This window comes from Rhipicephalus microplus, chromosome 4, assembly GCF_043290135.1.
Source record: "Rhipicephalus microplus isolate Deutch F79 chromosome 4, USDA_Rmic, whole genome shotgun sequence".
In the NCBI taxonomy this organism is placed as follows: domain Eukaryota; kingdom Metazoa; phylum Arthropoda; class Arachnida; order Ixodida; family Ixodidae; genus Rhipicephalus; species Rhipicephalus microplus.
This window is the reverse complement of record NC_134703.1, coordinates 101553846-101572737: the sequence shown is the minus strand read 5'-3', so window position 1 is coordinate 101572737 and position 18892 is coordinate 101553846. Positions and strand designations below refer to the sequence as shown.

The 18892-nt window shown below is 45.1% G+C and overlaps 1 protein-coding gene across 4 annotated transcripts in view; it reads left to right on the top strand.

Moving 5' to 3' along the window:
- The window catches only part of LOC142814518 (cytochrome P450 3A24-like), a 49518-nt gene extending 32242 nt beyond the window's left edge, over nucleotides 1–17276 (top strand). For all 4 annotated transcript variants that reach the window (XM_075893362.1, XM_075893359.1, XM_075893360.1 and 1 more), the window contains exons 6-14: nucleotides 111–199; nucleotides 273–418; nucleotides 3004–3119; nucleotides 4270–4399; nucleotides 6053–6213; nucleotides 7141–7232; nucleotides 8516–8659; nucleotides 12845–13007; nucleotides 16920–17276. In XM_075893362.1, coding sequence (XP_075749477.1) covers nucleotides 111–199; nucleotides 273–418; nucleotides 3004–3119; nucleotides 4270–4399; nucleotides 6053–6213; nucleotides 7141–7232; nucleotides 8516–8659; nucleotides 12845–13007; nucleotides 16920–17000 — 1122 coding nt within the window. In that variant the 3' untranslated portion in view covers nucleotides 17001–17276. The remainder of the gene's footprint in view (nucleotides 1–110; nucleotides 200–272; nucleotides 419–3003; nucleotides 3120–4269; nucleotides 4400–6052; nucleotides 6214–7140; nucleotides 7233–8515; nucleotides 8660–12844; nucleotides 13008–16919) is intronic.
- Nucleotides 17277–18892: the final 1616 nt, after the last annotated feature.

Sequence of the window (18892 nt, the reverse complement as noted above, 5' to 3'; positions counted from 1 at the left end):
ACTGCTTGACAACTGTTCGTAACAAACCATTTCATCACAAGTACTTTGATTTTTTGATACATGTCCAGTATAGCAATTTAAAGTTTGTTCCATTCTTTTTTCTGTTTTAGATGCAGGTCATAATAGATTCTTGCGCTCAATTGACGTCAGAGCGTCTTAAGAAAGCCGCGACTGCATCAGAGGACGTAGACTTGAAAGGGTGAGGTGATTTCATAAAATCTGAAAACATGCCTTCACTTCCTTAATTTTTTCTTATTTACTTCTCTCAAAAGGTTCTACGGCCACTTTAGCTTGGATGCTGTCGCAAGCTGTTCCTTCGGTGTTAAGCTATCTCAAAACTCCCCAGAAGAAGGTTCTTTCATTAGAAGCGCGAAAAACGTATTCTTCGCGGAAGTGACGCCATATGTTGTGCTATGCGGTGAGTGATATAAACTTTCTGTTACACTTCTTACAATGTTGTACCGCATTTACAAATGTTTCCAAACCATCAAGTTTAAATGCGGAGTATTTCTTAGTCGCACGCTGTCACACTTCGGCGGCGGTGCCGACCACAGCCCCAATGCGCACGCTCGCTTCTCGTGCCAGCTGTTGCTCCCCTCCCCCTCTCTTGCCTCGCAATGCTGAGGCAGGCAGCATCTGCTATAGTAAAAATTGGCCCCGTATCTGCATCTTAATCTGCAAATGTCTTCGAAAGACGATAGTCTTACGTGTGGATAGAGTGAACAAAACAATTATTTGATGTTCTGCGCAAGAAAATCGTTGTATGGTAACCTGGAGACGCTGCGTTAGAGTGGAGGCGAACGAGCGGATCAAGTCACGTCGCGCGTGAGACGTGAGCACCATCTGGCAGTTTTCTTGGAAACAAAGCGCGTGGCTCTGAGACGGGTGTGCGCGCCCGTCTCAGAGGTCATAAGATGTAGAACGCAAAGCGACGGGAAGGTGCCACCACCGTCTCGTCTTAGCAAAGCGTTGGAAACACTCGCCTTTTCGTGCAGGCGTTGCATGGTGATAAGCGCTACGGTCCTTAAAATGATTTATCTATGCATTTTCTAGCAAAAGACGCACATGCAGAATATATACGTGTTGTTATTGTGCCCCAGACATGTGCAATAATTGCTTTTTAATTGACAGTTGCACAAGTACGAACGCTAAATCTTGAGCAACATTGGTGGGCGCCGCGGACGGGGTCGGCCGTTCCAAGTACATGGTGTCGTTAAAAGTAGACAAACAGACAAATGTACCGACAGACAGATCAAAATTTTCCGCCTTTAAACTCTCGTCTTTAAAACCGACTGCTCGCGCTGCACAACCATTCACTGGCGACCCCGTATATGTGGGAACTAGATCGTGCGTTCGGAATTCAGTCAAGGGCGTCTTTACTTGGCTCTCGCTTGACTTGACGCCTTGCTTGATACCAGTGGATGTGATCGAACCAATAGTATATTTAACCAGTAGTGGGGCACAGCCCAACATCAGCGTCCCACTACTCATTGAAGGCAATGCTTCTCCTTCATTCAACAGATAAGAATAATGAAGACGAAATAACAATTAAGCATTCCCAAACCATACCCAATTGCGTAACATTCACGCGATACCCCCAGCACTCCGCGACGCGTTTACTCGAGTTGCGGGCGACTTTTTTATCTGTGGTGATTGGTCTGTCAAAACAGATAAAACACCTGCGGAAAAAAAAAACGAGAGCCAATGAGAAGGTGAAGGAACACATTGACGCCCCTCCGTTTGGCAACACTGATAAGTTATGTCTACGAAAAAAAAAAAACCTAACGAGAAATTTCACTGGTGTCCTGCTAATATGACAACTGTTGGGGTTTCAGATGCCGGAACAATGTTTAGACACGAAGGACGCTGTAGTAGAGGGCTCCAATACTTTTTTCCATCTGGTGTGCTTTAACGTGCACCTACATCTAATGTCGAATTTCAATGGCGGAGCAGGAGCAGCCGACGGACTGTGCGAGCGAGCCCTCGACTCTGGCGTAGAGCAACGCCTCCAAATCCGCGATTAGAACACAATGCGCGCTGGCAGAGAAAGTATGGGGAGAAAAGTATAGAAGGCAAAATCCTTGAGCTACCCATTGCGTGTAGTATTCGATATTGCTAATTCCACTGTCAGATTCTTCGTACGCGGTTGTTGGCTGTCGCTCTGCGACGAATTGAACTGCCCCAGTCGGCTATGTCGTCCGCCATTGCTACCAAAACACGCGACAACGGGAGCACCCCCAAACGGGCGAACGTATAAGGGGTCATTGACACTGCGGTCGACCACCCCGTCCCGTCTTTGTCACGGGAGTACGGCACGCCGAGTTCCGGTCCACTCCACCGATTTCGGTGGAGCAACTTTTTCTGCTCCGTGGAGTCAGTCCCCACTGTGAATCCACTCCAACTCTCTCATTGGAACTGTTGACTCCCGCCCTCGCTCGGCCATCAAAACACACTTGCCCCAAAAGGTGCAGAAAAACTTGCTCGGGCTCCGCCAGTAAAATTCAACATAAGTGCGCTAGCTTTTATCATTTCGCCTGCATCTTAATGCGGAATCCATAGCCATGATTCCATTCGACCTCCGAATCAGGTGTCGATCATTATAACCACCAGACCATTATGGCAGGTAACTGGGATTTTAGATCACAAAAACAGAAACAAGTGCGTCAGCGATATGACGTTACACCCTCCGGATAATAAGGTGGGTTATATAAGCGCCAGGAGAGATAAAAAAAATTGTATTGTGATAAGTGGTTGTTCACGCTTGCGCGAGGTGCTTCCCGACGAGTGTACGTTAGTCATTCAGGTGTAACTTATTTCAACTCTAAATGCCGGCGTGTTGGTTCGTCGTCATCTCCTCGCCTTTCGTATTTCCCGCTACTGGTTTATTCGTTTTCATAATGTGCCAAACTAGCCCAGTGCAACGCCTTCTTACGCAGAGTTGAGCTCAATTGCAAGCTTTGATAATTAGTTTTGCCTTCAGTGTTAGTGGACGTTTGCTTTCAGCACTCTTCCAGAAACTTGGGCATACTTTCCGCAAACGTATATTCAACAGAAAATCGTTTGAGTTCTACAAGAATGCGACGATAGACATCATCAAAAAACGTGAAGAGAACAACATCGTAAGTACTCCCTGCTACCTCTCTCTTTTTTATTTCTCACTTTTTATTTGTTAGTTTATTTGCTTTATTTTATTTGTTTATTTATTATTTTTGCAAAATAAACTTTTTCGGCAAATATCCATGCAGGGGTTTCAGTGCCTGGGCGTCCCAGATAATATCTATAAAGGGTATATCGAGTTCGTTGCTGAATCCAGGTGCACACTGTATCAGCGACGCAAAAGTAGTCTTTTCTTGTGCTTTTGTGATTATTAAATCAATTCAGCATAGCTACTGCAATTAGCGCATGTCATCAAACCGCGTACAGCTGCGATAGTGTAGGAGCAGTAGTTCACAGCAAAAGCTTTGAATCTAAACTTATATTAATCGCCATTGACCGTTTGAATAGCCTTACTCCTTGGTGTGGTTCTCACCAGGAGCTGGAACACCAGTTGATCTACGTACCGATGTATGTCGCCAACAGCGATGTGAAATAGTTTCTGAGGAGTGTCTGAAAGTACATAAGCACTGAGGGAAAACGGCGGAAAAACGAAACTTAGAATGATCGCGCAACACAAGCGCTGACGAACAACTGTGGGTAAATTTATTACACCGAGTAATAAATTTACACCCGTTGTAACAAATCTAATCTAGTGTAAGAATACACTCTAAAATAGTATCCAGTAAAAAGGGGTGTCTTTTTGTCCCACAACAATAATCGTCATCAGGCTTCCGTGCTGTTCCTTTCTTGAAAACTCGGCGCTGGCCACTTTCCTATCGAGAATGCAATGTAACCCTGAAAATGGGCATGTCGATCGTGACCGGAATGTACCAGGCGCGGTGCGATAGCGCAAGGATGGAACGCATTATAGATGACGATTATTGTTGTGGGACAAAAAGACACCCTTTTTACTGGCTCTTTTTTTAGAGTGTACGCGGTGTAAACTTATTACACCGAGTAATAAATTTACACCAGGTGTAACAAATCCAAGCCGGTGTAATAAATTTACACACAGTTGTTCGTCAGTACTTGTGTTGTGTGATCATGCTTTCTTCGTCCCGTTTTTGCGCTGTTTCTCCTCAGTATCGTGTACCGACTGGCCCTTCAATATCCCATTCCACACAAGTGGTTGCTTCCATTTACCGTCTGTTTTATGTCGTTACCGACTAATAGAGGCACGAAGATTTTTTGCAAATGATGATGAACGCCAAAGAAGTAGCAAAACAAACTTCTGCGTCTGAAGAAAAGACCGTGTTTGGCTCAGACTTCGAAGGTTCTGTGCCGAAACTCCAGGACGTCAAAAGTGAGTCTACTTTGGTACCTTTCTGGATTTTGAACGCAATCTATAAGTCTTAATATCAAGGAAATGTTGCCGGACAAGGAGTGGTTGGAAAGAAAGTTTTGAGAACGGGACTTGTTAGTGAAGAAACTGCCTCCGTTAGCAATTGAATATTGATCCGTATTTGGCTATTCTGAAGGCGCATGCGAATGAATGACGTTGTTGCCCTTACAATGACAACCACTATGGCGGGAAAATTGGCTCCAACAATGCTTCTCGCTTGACATATTTTGGCAAATACAAACATGTTTGCATGTTTGTATAATTCGCTGTACACCATGCTAATGAAACGTGCATGGAATTCGCAATGCATGACGTGACCCTGATGTTCATCATGCGCCCCCGCTCTGTCATGCCACTTTTCATATATATCAAGTTGGTGAAAGTGCCGCGAGCTACCTAAGAGCGTGTCATAAATCATGGCGTACTCGACATACATATCATGCTTTGCACGTGGCGACTTGCCATTTATGTTCGTCACACGCTCACGTCTCGCCGTGCGCATTTTGCTGCGTATTGATTTAATGAAACGGCCGTGAGAGCACCAAGGCCGTGGGACAAAAATCCTGCCAAACATGATATGCAGGGGATCATTTTCATGTTACGACATGTCATTTATATTCACCTTTTTCATAATATTTTGGTATGTATGCTATTAAGGAAACAGCCTCGAGAGCACAAAGTCGTATCGGTGGCGAGGTAGAAAAATAGGGGGCTGAACTTAGCTTAACGATGCTTCTTATTAAAAAAAAACGCCATGCCTGCGCGAAGGCGCAGCAAAGTCACAGCGAAAGCTAGAAGATCTGCCTTTCAGAGCCTTTTCTAAACACTCATTGGGTAACTGTTGCAAGCACATTTTCTTGTTGCCCTCTATGGCATTAATAATTAAAGAAAATTAGGGTAGTAGGCTGGCATTCGCTATGCTATTTTTTCATCATGATTATAATAAGCATGGCATCCGCTAATCAATTGCGAGGAATTCTGTGCCAATTGTTTATGCAGTAGATGACGATGATGAGGAATGGTGCCTGAAGTGGGAATTCACCACAGTTTACAGCTGAACAAAAAGCAAGCTTTTGTAAAGGGTGTGGGAGCATTGCATGACCCACTCGTTACGCTATTCGAGTTGTGCGACGACTGCTTGTTCTTTCGCTGTTTCAAAGCTTTTTATAAGACGTATTAACGCGATTTTTTCCCGACATTAAGCCTGCTTACAATAAGTTAGCCAACAAGTGCTAAGCACCGGTGTGACTTATGCAAAAAAGAGAAAAAAAAAACACCAGCGTGGCTCAGCGGTAGAAAACTGGGTGGACCCGGGTTTGAGCACCATTGTGTCATTGGCACTAGTTTTTTTTTTTTCTTGTTTTGCGCGATGTGTTACGGACACTCGTGACGGCGGAAAACTATATACGGCGCTGCGCGAGACACGAGTTGTGATCTTATAACAGCTTTCGCTGTAAAAAAAACTCAGCGTTAGCCAAGCGACATTGACACGTAAACGAGAGTCTTGGAGGAGCATGTGCTATCGCAAATGAGGTTGTATCATTGTGAAGGTTGCACATCCGTTCGGTAAATCAGATTGAATTGCAGTCGAGTGTATGGTGCATTTTCCTCAAGATTTGACCGAGGAGGAGGCGTTGGCGCAGTGCGTTTTGTTCTTCCTGGCTGGCCAGGACACGGCCTCGACCACAGCGTCATTCGCGTCTTACCTGCTGGCAATCAACCCACACACGCAGGAGAAACTACAGGCTGAAGTTGACGACTGTTTCCGAAAACACGTGAGTCATGCCTGTAAATATTGGCATTCAATACCTATTTTTTTTTGTAAAAGCTACTTCATACAAAAGCAATGGAACAACACATGGCTATTTTGATCCAGGACGACATGGTTATGCTGTCAGGCCGTATGCATCGGAAAGATATGGGATACTTACTCACTGCTTTCACAATTGCTTTTTCTGAGCGACCATGTTAATATGATTAAAGACATCATTTCTCTCAGTAATTAAGAAAGTTACGATAATGAACTGTGTATAGCGGAGTTGGTGTTATTTCGCATGGGAGAAATAAAGTCCTTCTTATGAAGAGCCCATGACAATGTTAATATATAGGAAAAGTAGCCTCTAGCAATTATTGTGGCGTAATACAATTAAAATAAAATAAGCTGCGAAATATAAACCGACAATCAGATAACTACAGTGACGTCATGTTCTAGACAACGATTAGATGTGAAGTTCTCACACGTTCATTTACGTATGTGCGCCATGCCCGCACTGAATTGCCTGAATAGCCCTAAATGTTTGTTCTACAAATTAGAGAAATAAACACTAAACATTTTACGAGCGCTTCTGATTCGTCAAAATGCCCGTGTTTGGTTTATATTGCCAATGTTATTAACTATAAAGAGCGCGAACTTTAGCCGATCTGCGAATAATTGTAAAGGCGACGATGGCAATGGTGATGGTAGTGTACTCACAATGGCGGCGTTCTTGTGGTCGGCGTGCTTTCAGCACTAAGTCTGCGCTAACTCTGTGGCTAAGGTAGAAGAGCAAGAGTGCGACGGTGATGCTTACTCTCGACGTATAGCCTGGTACTGCTGCGGCTGCAGTATGTGACGTAGAACACAGTGAAGACGCGAAGATGATTTTTGTACCTTTTCGTTTTTAATTCTTTGAGAATGGCCATCTTTCTCTTCCAATCTGCAGGGAAGCTCGCCGTCATACGATGTGGTTTCAAAACTTCCATACTTGGAGAGCGTCGTGAACGAAACATTGCGAGTAATGACACCAGGCTCAAGGTAAAATTTCTGCCTAAGCTAGCGATTTTTTTTTCCATATTATAACTTAAGATATAGGATGCAGCATAGTTTCGCTTCTTCATTGATTTTGCCGAAAGTGTGCACTGAAAAAAAAAATTAAGGCAGATCCACAAAGTGGATGCTGATGATGAAGAGAAGCAGTGTGCATCGGATCGTGAATGGTGGCTTTCTATGATGTTCTGGCTAACAGCCTTTCTTGTTCTTGTTAACCTTTTTTTTCTGTCGTATGCTTTGATTGATGGGTGGTTAAATACCGGTGTTTTTACAGTGTTGCGATCTTTTATTGTGTGTGTCCTTGTTAACAGCATGTGCTTAGAAAAAGTGGTTGACGATTTAGAGTACTTGGTACTTTACTGTAAGAGAGCATATAGCCGTTCCGTATATGTGCAGTGTTCACACTTATTTCGGTTCCGTTAGAGTGAGGCGTTGCTGCTTTATTTTCATGATGTTGCTGTCTCCTATTTCGTTATGGCTAAAAACCGTTGATGTTGTTTCGCTTAATCTTTGACTCTGTCATATGCTTTGATTGATCGATGGTCAAATGTCGATGTTTCTACCGTGCCTTAACTTTTTTTGTTATTTTAAACAATATGTGCGCTAAGTACGTTCTGTAGACTGTTTTGAGCACAGATGTTTTACAGCTGTGATTCGACAGTCCAAGGCACCGGACTGATTGAAGCCGGGTGGACATAGTGAGGTCCTGAGCAGCTTCGCTTCTAAAGTATTAATATGAAATAAATAAATGTTCGTATACCGTATGCAATTTGCCACGCAAGGAAATGCCGATATTGCTTATATTGTATTCTAGTAGCCGTAGTCAATAGCTCTTGATCATTGAAGAGTGACGAACGTACAGCTTTACCATCGCGTATGACAGAAAAAATAATTACACGGGGATTATGTACAGATAACGCTTGATAATTAATTAATTATTTAATTAATTAGTATATAATTAATTAATAATTGACTGATTGATTGATTGATTGATGGGCGGGTGGGTGGATGGACGGGTGGGTGGGTGTGTAGATGGATGGACGGTTGGGTGGGTGGATGGGTTAGGTGGATGGATGGATGGGTTGGGTGGACGGGTGGGTGGACGGGAATGTGAGTGGGTGGATGGTAGGTGGGTGGACGGGTGGACGGACGGATGTTGTTGCGTTGCCCAAACAGCTTTCTTTGTAATAATGATCATGCCGGCTTTCACCAGATGTAACCTTTCACTATTCAATATTATGAACGTTACTTTCAACCATCGTCAACAGGGTCGACAGAGTGTTTCATGAAGACTACATGCTCGGTGAAACCGGAATCAAGATTTCCAAGGATTGCGTTGTATTAATCCCGATCTACTCACTTCATCACGACCCAGAGTTCTTTCCAGAGCCGGACGTATTCAACCCTGACAGGCAAGCATTAGATAGCTTCGTCACTCACCTACTCCTCGAATTTCGTGCGCTGCAGTACAACAACTATGACCAATACAATTTGAGTTCAAACGCGTGTGTCTTGAATAACATTTGGTGTCTTGTGGGAATAACGCAGTTGCCTCAAAAATATGGGTCGTTCTCGTGTTCTTCTGGGTGGGGCCTGTGATCACAATGGCATTACATAGAATATGACACAATGGAGCTAGGTGTGGCTTTATATATAAAGGAAGCCGGATTCATACACATTACACACCGCACGTTATGGATGAGATAGTGAGAACGTATTTGTGATTGGTATTACTTTGTCAATCCACTCTTTTGAGAAAAGTAGGAGTTGTTCCATGTAGGAATACATACGATGAACGAAGCTCTTTAGAAATAGGTCTCGGGCGAGTATGCGCCTGATCTCGCTGTTGGCTCCACAAATGTGGGGGTGGAGCCGACACCCTTGGTAGCGTGTACTGTACCCAGGAAAGCTTTTCAGGCCTGCGCCCAGCAATGTGACGTCAGTTGCGGCCGGTCTACCCTTGGGGAGGTCGCAGCGACAGCGTGCGCAGCCATCGCAGGGCGAGTTCGTTCACTGTTGTCAGTGGCACGAAGGTGTACGTTTGCCGCTTCGTGCCTAATGTTCAAGAGTAACGTGCCGGGGTGTCACTTGCAATACATTCCATTCTCGACAAATCGGCAGGCACCATAACTGAAAAACAAAAAAAAAGGCTGTAAAGTTTATGAAGGAGCAGTCGTTACTGCTTTTTGCAGAAGCTATTCAGTACAGCTCATCAAGTGATGGTGTTTGCATGCGTCTTGCATACAATATCACCACGTGCATACCAATTTCAGAGAATAAGTGAATTAACCTTTGCTCCACTCAAGCACTATTAGAAATGTGTGCTCATCTATTCAAATGTGCCCACGAATTGATTCTTATGATGGCAATTTTCTTTAGTAGGTTTTCCAGAAATTCAAACATCGTAGCCGCATGAGCACACTGCGACGGTAATACTTGACGAGATCCACATCAAGCTTTGTTTAGATTGAAACGGTGGAAACATGTGTGGTGCGGCAGACAATTTAAGTGAAGCGGTCCCGTCAGTGCACGTACTTATGAGTCTCCTGAATGCGTTCAAGGAGGTGGCACACATTATTCCTGTTAAAACCTTACAGGGTGATGATCTTTACGTCATGCTCAAGAAGGTGATCTCGCGTTTAGAAGAGATTGAATACAGGGTCATAGCTGTTGTCTGTGACAACCAACTCGCTAAACGAAGGCCATGAAGATGTTTCAGACAAAATCGAAAGTCAGTCCTGTTTACCCGCATCTGGCAGACCGAGCTCGATCATTATTTTACGTGGTAGATGCAGTGCTTTCATTTAAATGCATGTGCAATTACTGGCTCAGTGAGAAAAATGCTGTAATTTGCTTTTTTATCCACTATTTGAGCTTTCGAGCAAATATATTCATCCTGAATGCAAAATGACTGCCTAGTTTAAGCATTTGAGAGATTTGCATAAAGAACAATTAGCTCTACTCCAGAAGTTTGGTTATGGAGTCTTATCAAGAGCTCTCGATCCTAGCAACTTGGAACGACAGGACGTGAAACTGGTGCAGCAGGTTTTTCACCCGCACGTAGCCGAAGCCCTGACTGCTAGCTGTCGTGAAAATGATTTTCGACATGCGGCAGTGACAGTGGATTTCATCAATGTAATTCTTCGCTGGCGGAGTATTGTGAAATGTAAGACGCCTAATGAAGGCCACCATCCCCACAATGTTTACGAAAAACCCATGACAAACCAGACAGATGACCCAAAGGCAAGATTTCCGAGTGCTTTCGTCACGTGGCTAGACGTTGTTGTCTGACTGCATACTATCTCTGCTGCCATTCATTGCTGCTCGGGTCCGGCGGGTCTCGTCGTGTGTAGCTGGCCGCCGCCACAGGACCCGTTTAGCCCATCTTTTCCGGAGGAAGGTGCTCTCTTAGGGAGGTATTTACAGAGGTTTACTTTACACTATTCACAAGTGAGCGTTTCAGGCGAAATGAACATATATGTGAAGATATCGTCCTACATCGTGGCGAGGCTCGTCGAAGGCTCTACATCGAAAAGCATCAGCACTGCATCAAAATGAGCACACGAATCAGCCCGCGAGGGCTGACTTTGAACATTCTCGTTTTCTCAGATGCGTTGATCAGGAAAAGGGCATCAAATTACACTGACGAATCACCTGTCACACACAACCTGCGAGGGTGACGCGCAAACATGGCCGTGTAAACGTCCAATATTGAGGCTTGGTCACTGCACTGCACTGTGTCACCCACGTGTCTCTTCCTTGTCGTGTGAGTCCCGTTGGGCGAGGGGTCTTGAGCTCACGACAGCATATATCAAAAGAGCCGCCGTAACCAAGCTCAAAGGGGTCTGCCGAACTGCTCACTCAATTATAGGGACGATTTGCGGCCGCCACCACTGTCCCTTCCAAGGAAGATGTTGCCACCGCATAAACACTTGTCGTCCTCTCGCGAAGTGGTCTACGTCGTCGTGACGGCACGATGCCTCACCCTCCGGCCAGGAGGGGCAACATATGGCGGATATAGATCGGCAGCCATTCGGAGACTTGTGCGAGGATCGAAAAAACACCGCTCCTTTGTAAGCCTAGCCACCGTACCTAACAACTTGTGGGAGTTTTTCCGGCATGATACTGGCGTACTTACCCAAGAAACACTGAGTACCCTGCGCCTTTCATAGATGCCTGTGAAAACGTGCACACGTATGATCTCGTCGTCTCATTGGTAGCTACCTGTGTAGCAAATGTCATGCTGAATAATCTGTGTAGGCAAAGGAGTGACCTTTTACGCATTAAAAAAGAGCAGAAGGCAAATAAGTGAAAAGCCCAAATCTCCAATGGAAAGTAGTTTTTAGGTGAGGTGCTCCCCTATTCGAGGGAAATTGCACTGAGGGAGTTTTATTCCACAGTCCTGATTTAATTTCTTCGCCATACTTCTGTCGGTTGTGCAGACAGCCTTGTTCCTAGTTTGTTCTATGTTTAAAAGATGGTACATAGTTGTTAAATATCTTTTTGCGTGATCTTGGCATTTCAACATCTATGTATTTTCATGCAGCAATACATATATTTTTTGTCTCATTTATTTTGCTATCGTGTTCACACATTAGTGAACAGTATGTTTCATGTATTGTGACCTTTTGACCCGTGTTGAATCTACAATGTGATGTTTTGTGGGTTGTTACTGCTCTAATAAAAGAAAAGTATATTTTACGCTATCCTACGACGTAAATGGGAACTTTTCATGCTCCAAAGTTTGGGCGTCTTTTGGCAGTTCAATTTTTATTTGATTCCATTGAGACCCAAATGGTTCCCGCTTTGACAAAACCACTATTTCGCTGATATGATGCACTGTGTCAGCCACCTATAATTGCAATAACTTCTAGCATCACGTGCAATGTCTTTTGCTGGCTGCCGTTTGTCTCGGTCGAGAACAGTGTCCGTCTGCGATAAATATGTAACGCCATTCATGATATTCATAGTTTTTGTTAGCCTGATAAATCGCACGGACCTGGCGATGGAGCGACCTAGTCTAAGGAGGGGAAGAGATTCTTGAAATAAAGGAGGGGGAAGAGGGAGGTTTAGTGACGCAGAAACTGTCTTTCCTTCATCTAAAGCCATAGCTTGCGTGAGGAGCGCGCGCGGCAAGCGCTCGCAGTACGCACAGCCGCCGAGCCGAGGTAGGCTGGCGCGATGTGACGTCGTCTACGTCACCTGACGTGGCGCACAGGCCTGAAAAGTTTTCGGGAGGTATCGGTGGAGTGGGAGGAGAGATCGTCGGCACGCGCAGCTAAAGCTTTAGTGGCTTTAAGACAAGCGGGGGAGGGAGCGCACGTTGGGCGTGCTTATCTAGCGCCGGTGCAAGGGTTTGAAAATGATCGATCGTTTCTGCTTTAGCGTTGGCGCTGCATTTAGGTTGAAGGGAGCTTCGCCCGGCGACGAAGGCGACCGCGGGGTGCCAGCCTTGGGAGCTCCACTCCCTAAAAATATTTAAGAAAGCCCCATAAAACAACGATACGAGAATAGGAGTGATGTTGCGAGTGCTAATATTCAAAGATCATTTATTTGCTTTTATTATTTCTTTGCTCGCTGACACCGTTCACGAACAGGTTCAGCGAAGAGAATATTGACTCCATCCGTCCATACACATTCTTGCCGTTTGGTGCGGGACCTCGTAATTGCATTGGATCGAGGTTCGCGCAGCAGCTTGTGAAGACTTGTCTTCTCCACGCCGTTCACAACGTACAATTTGTGAAGTGCCCCAAAACAAAGGTGAGACGTCTCTGGGATTTACGATGTGTATCATATTAGAGCTTGGGTGAGGTGTATACGCATTTCGGCGAAAAATCAAGTCTAAAAACAAACTCAATTGACTAGCTGTGACGTCGAGAAAATGTCATGATTTTCAACGGTTGCCTTAGTGAAAATAACTCGTCGCTAATGGGCTTCAACTTAGTGCGGCTCATCCACTTTATACGTGACACCGTGTTTTGCTTCCTTTTCTGCTGTAACGCTGGACAACCTTAAAGAGATATGAACTGCAATGTTGATTTTGTCTTTGTCTTCTTCTGACAGATGAGTTCTGATAAGAATAGAGTGTTAGGACAAGCGCGAGATGTTGCTTAAGCAACATAATCCTTAGATAATTACCGCCAACGAACTTGGGTGTTCAAAAGCCGTCGTAAAGCACTCACAAATTTCCCTGTAAATTTTGCAATTTACAGATTGTGCATGCAGCGTAATTTCAGGCAGTGAATAACGAGAGAGAGAACACAACTTTATTGTCGTCAGACTTAAGGAGGTAGGTGACCCGCCAGGCTGAACCTGATGGCCACCTCCTCTGCCCTTTGTACGGCCTGGAGCTGAACGGCCAGGCTGGTGGAGGTCAGAACTGCCTCCCACCCCTCTGGCGAGGGAGCGGCTAGGAGATCGAGAGAGGGGGGATCTTCCCTGCAGGCCCAGAGAATGTGATTAAGTGTGGCTATTGAGCCACAATGCGAGCAATGCGGATCAATCGAGTCGGGGTATATACGTGCATAAATGTATGGGCACGGAAATGAATGTGTTTGCAAGCGGCGCCAGATAACCTCCTGGCGCTTAGTTAGCTTATGGTGCGGGGGTGGTTTTGTCTGCCTCGAAAGACGGTAATATTGTGTGATGTCATGGTAGGATGTCAAGGCTTCACCAGGGTTTTCCAAATCAGAGGCGGGTACCACCGCTCGGCTGACGAATCCTCGAGCATATAGGTGGGCCGCCTCGTTCCCTGGGTTCCCCGCGTGAGCCGGCACCCATACCAGCGCAATGGAGGATAGTGCGTCTTCCTCAGCATCTGTAAGGAGACTGGGCAATAGTAAACGCAGAGTTGTGGGGGCCACAATGCCACGTGCGAAGTTGGATATAGCAGCCTTTGAGTCACTGAGTATAGTGGTGAATCCGGATGCTGCTGCTAGCGCTATCGCCGCTTCCTCAGCTTCTGTCGTATTAAGCACACGGACAGAAGCAGCCGCTTTAATTTGAGGTGAATTGGCGTTGTTGCCGGGGAGAGTGATTACGCTTATTGCATATGCTTTAGTAAACTCTCGGTATTGGGCGGCGTCAACGTACGCAACGGTTGGGTTGGACGCGTACGTTTTTTGCAAGAATTTGGCCCTCGCTTTCCTTCTACCGTCGTGATGGCTGGCCAACATGTTCTTTGGCAGTGGTTTTATGAGGAATTTCTTTCTGATGTTGGGGGGGATGACAGCCGGATCGTTACCCGTAGGAGATACCACATGGTCAATGTTAGCAAGGATCCAACGCCCCGTCCTGCTTCCCTGTAATCGGTGAATTTGCGCCGTAAGATGCGCTTCAAGAAGTTCTTCTAAGGTGTTATGCAGCCCAAGACTGAGGAGGTGCTCTGTCGAAAAATGGGTACACTTATGGGTAGCAGAAAGGTTACATAAGGAGGGTAATTTACTGGAGAACCTGAATTGACCTAACCTTTTCACGATTCTTGTGTGTAACAAATACATCTGTCCTCTGCAACAGCATGATGGTTTCACGATACGAAGATTACGAATAAGTGATGTTTATTGTGGAAGCTTTTCTCGTGTATTCAGTGGTCATTGCTGCCTGGATTTATGTACATAAAACACAAGCCAAAGAACCTTAGTCTTTTCAGCCAAGGCAAGATATCGTTTGCCATTGTTTTCAGCTCGAGTGTGCTGTTGAGCACTGTATTGGCGAATCGTCCGTACATGAACAAAATGACTAAAACATCCGTGGATATATTCCTCTCAAATGTGGAACCGATCTGCTTCAATGTGCCGTTTTACTCTGCCCTCTTCAGTTCGTTTATCCTATGTACGTTGTGAATTATTGAAAATACACTTTTTTAATGTTGAACGCCCTCTCTGCAACCTTTTTCTCGTTAGTTTTTTCGTCTGCCTGACGGCGTTCTTCCTTAAGAATGCTGGCCTTCTGTCGCATTTTTCTCAGGTGTCTATTTACATTTCATTTTCTGTGTGCATAGATGCTATATCAAACAACGCCAGGACTGTGCGGAAGCCGCAGCACAGTCACAACGACAACTGGAAGAGCGGCTTTTCAAAGCCTTCTCTAAACACTCTTCGGGTAACTGCTGCAAGCACACTTGCTGGGTACCAACTACGGCATTAATAATATACTTTCTGGGTAGCACAGACTAGCACCGCTATGCTATTTTTCGTCATTCTTCTGAGAAGCGTTGTATCCGCTAAACACTTGCAAATAATTTTGTGCCAATTGTTCATGCAGTGGCTGATGACGATGAGGAATTAGGCCTGAAGTGGGCATGCGCCAAAGTTAATAGGTTATCGAAAAACGCTTTTGTAATATGCTGGAGCATTGGACGGCCCACTCGTTACGCTATTAGCATTGTGTGACGCCTGGTTGCTCTTTCGCTGTTCTAAAAAGCTTTGTTACTCATTCCTTTCCCGACATCAAGCCTGCCTAAGGCAAGTTTGCGAACAAGTCCCAAGCACTGTTTTGACCCCGTTCCGGAGTGGCTTCCCTTCTAGACGCTTGTGTGTGTCTGCCTGACTTCTGATGAAGTATGTTGTGCGTAGTTCACTATTACTGGTGATGATTTCATGCATTAAAAAACAGACATGGCGCAGTGGTAGAATACTGAGCTGGCGCGCAGGAGACCCGGGTTTGAGCTCCACTGTGTCCTTGGTACTAGTTTTTTTTTTTTTTTCGATAGCGGTTACAGACACCCGCGGCGGCAGCGGTGGTGGCGGACAACTACGGCCCCACGCGTGACCCGAGTTGTGGTCTCATAACAGTTTTCGCTGTAAAAAGCATGTAGAAGAATGATCACTGTGACAGCTAATTACTCTTTCTAAGCAGAAGGACCCGTAGCCGAATCAAAGTAATATGCATTTATTGATAATATGTTTCAGTAAGCATCTTTTCAACGTTTATGAAAAGTCTTTGAACACGGGGTGGCGCTATAACCAATTTAGCGGCACCTGGTTTTGTATTTTTTAATGTAGCAACCCTCATGGAAGAGCGCTCTCGTGGGATCTGAGAGTTGGCTTTGTGTTAATGCGCGAACGCTTATACCCTAAAGGGCGTGCGGACAGTCCTTTGTGTGTATCTTGTGGTTACTGCGAAACACTCGACGATATTAGTCCTGCATTCGCTACGCAGTGAGCATTGCTGATTAAGGAATATAAGTTTCTTGCCTTCATCATAGGTTCTTGCACGCGACCCCTGAAAATCAGCTCCTTCCGAGAAGGTGTGCTCTATCGATGTGACAAAGGCTATCTAGCTATACTGACTTTTATGAAAGAGACGGTTCCGGCCACCAGTTTATAAACGTCTTTTTGTGTGTTTTCACTTATTTCTGCCCTGTTTTTGGTCACTTTTTCTCTACTATTCTATCTTCTCCAATCTTCCACTTCTGTCTGCTCCCTCCTCCCGAAAGAAGAGGCTGGCGTTGTACCCTTCTAGGTTTAAATGGCCGGCCCCCTCTGCCCCTATTTCTACTGTGTTCTTTTGTGGTTGTATATACACACCACTTGGCGAAGCGTAACGTGGGCTTTCTTTGAGTGGCTTTTTCATCTCTACAGACCTCACATTCTAAACTTCTGTGTGACATACATTTACAACCTTTATTAGGAAAACATTTATGCGTGAATTGGTGTTACGATGGCTATGCAGGTCCCTCTGAAGTACCGACCAGGATTTGGGATATTATCACCCGAGGACTTGGTCGTAGGTGTCAGGGAGAGAAGCAGCTAGTCTGTGCCACTTACTACAATGTAACGACCGTTCAAGAAGTGAGGAGAGTCATCATTAGGCGCCACATTGTCACCTCAGAGAAACCGGTTTAAGAAACCTTCTGTGGATTCACTGCAGTGACCCTACAGTAATATATGCACTGAATGCCACACAATCATCGTCAGCCTGATTACGTGCAATGCAGGGCAAATGCCCGTCCCATGTTTCATTCATTCTTTTCACTCTTCATTTGTTTGTTTTCTACAAGAATAGGAAATAAAGAAAATGCAGAAATTAGGGGACCTTAGAGCTTCGTCCTTGAGAATTGAACGTGATAGCGGCATCCTGTTCCTTGTGCGTTCTTCAAACACTTAGTGCAGGCAACATTTCCGAACTCGCTATGCACCCACTACGTGGCCTTAAGGGTATAGGCGCTGTAGCGTGTGTGCCTTTTGGGTGACCGGCTGTAAATCACAGATTCATTATGATAATCACATGTTGGCAATGGGTGCTTGTACCACACTATTACTGCAATATTTCAAGTGTGATTGGGAAGAATATATATAGAACGTGGGTATTTGTGAAGCATGAAAGCTGCTTTCACTGCATTTCCAAGCAGAGTAAGTTCTTTTCATTTTTGGTAGAACATCCGCTTGCCATGTAAACTACCCGGGTTTGATACCCACTCGGGCCCAAACAACCCTAATTTAGTCCCCACAAGGAGATGTCATCTGTAAAGATAAGTGTCTATACACGATCAAAAGCCAAGTGAAACTACTCTTTTACCCGTTAGAAAAATCGAGGGAGGTAGAATCCAACTCAGTTCCTACCACACTGGGAGTGGATTTGTGAATCTACTGGTTTTACCACTGGGAATATAGGCGCGCGCGGGAGAGCGGTGGGACCACCGCCTACTCGTCTTAAAAGGGGAGAGGGGGACGTTTACCAATGGGGGGCACTGAGATGAACCTACACCCCGGCTACCCCTCGAAGTGAGAGCTCTGCACGCCTATGATGTTGAAGAAGTTCAACATTTCGAGAAAGCTACACACCCGGCGCTGCCTTTGGATGTAAGAAACCCAATGCTAATCATTGCGCATTGATTGAATATGACCGATCGCATTCTCTGAAATTAAAAATAAGCAATATACTTCTCACATTACTTTCATAAATCGTGCCCTTGACAGACAGTATTCATACTTGAAACTTTTGGGGGGCTCCAGTCAAAGTCGGTATGTTTAGATTTTGCGGAATAACATCGCATGTAGTTTGCTGAGAAGAATGGCTGTACTGGATAAATGGCGGGTATTTCATTGCTCGCGAGTGAACATAACAGGCTCAGCTGTTCTCTCCGGTGCACCTAGAGACCCACAGCGGCCAAACTGAAAAGTGGGATCGCTGGTTTACGCCGGCTTTTCGAGATGGCGCTTCGCTGCCGCATGAAGCTAAACGAAAAAGGTACGGAAATATGGCACGAACGGAACCACAAGCGAGAGAGCGGCGAGTGCACGAGAGAAAATATTGACTATCTTAGACTACCGCCAGCTCACGGTTTATACATTGCTGTGCTGCTCTCAGCTGCAATACTAGCTGCAATACGATCCGCAAGCGATACCAGTCATAGAGTGTGTATTTAGAAGACTTTGATACCAGTAACCGATGCGTCACTTAAGGGAACACTATAGTGAAACACTGACTTGGCTTAGATTGATAATCTGTACACTGAGAACTTGAATATCTAACGTATTGTCATCATAAGCAACCCTTTTGCCTAACCAAAACTTGCGAAAGTATAAGTGTGGTGGTGTTTTTTCTTCCAAATAGCCCTTGAGGGGTGATATTCTAAGTAAAACACCCTTCAGGAGTTAAGGTTGTAAAGGGCTATCAGATCACCCATGGCCAATTTCACAGCG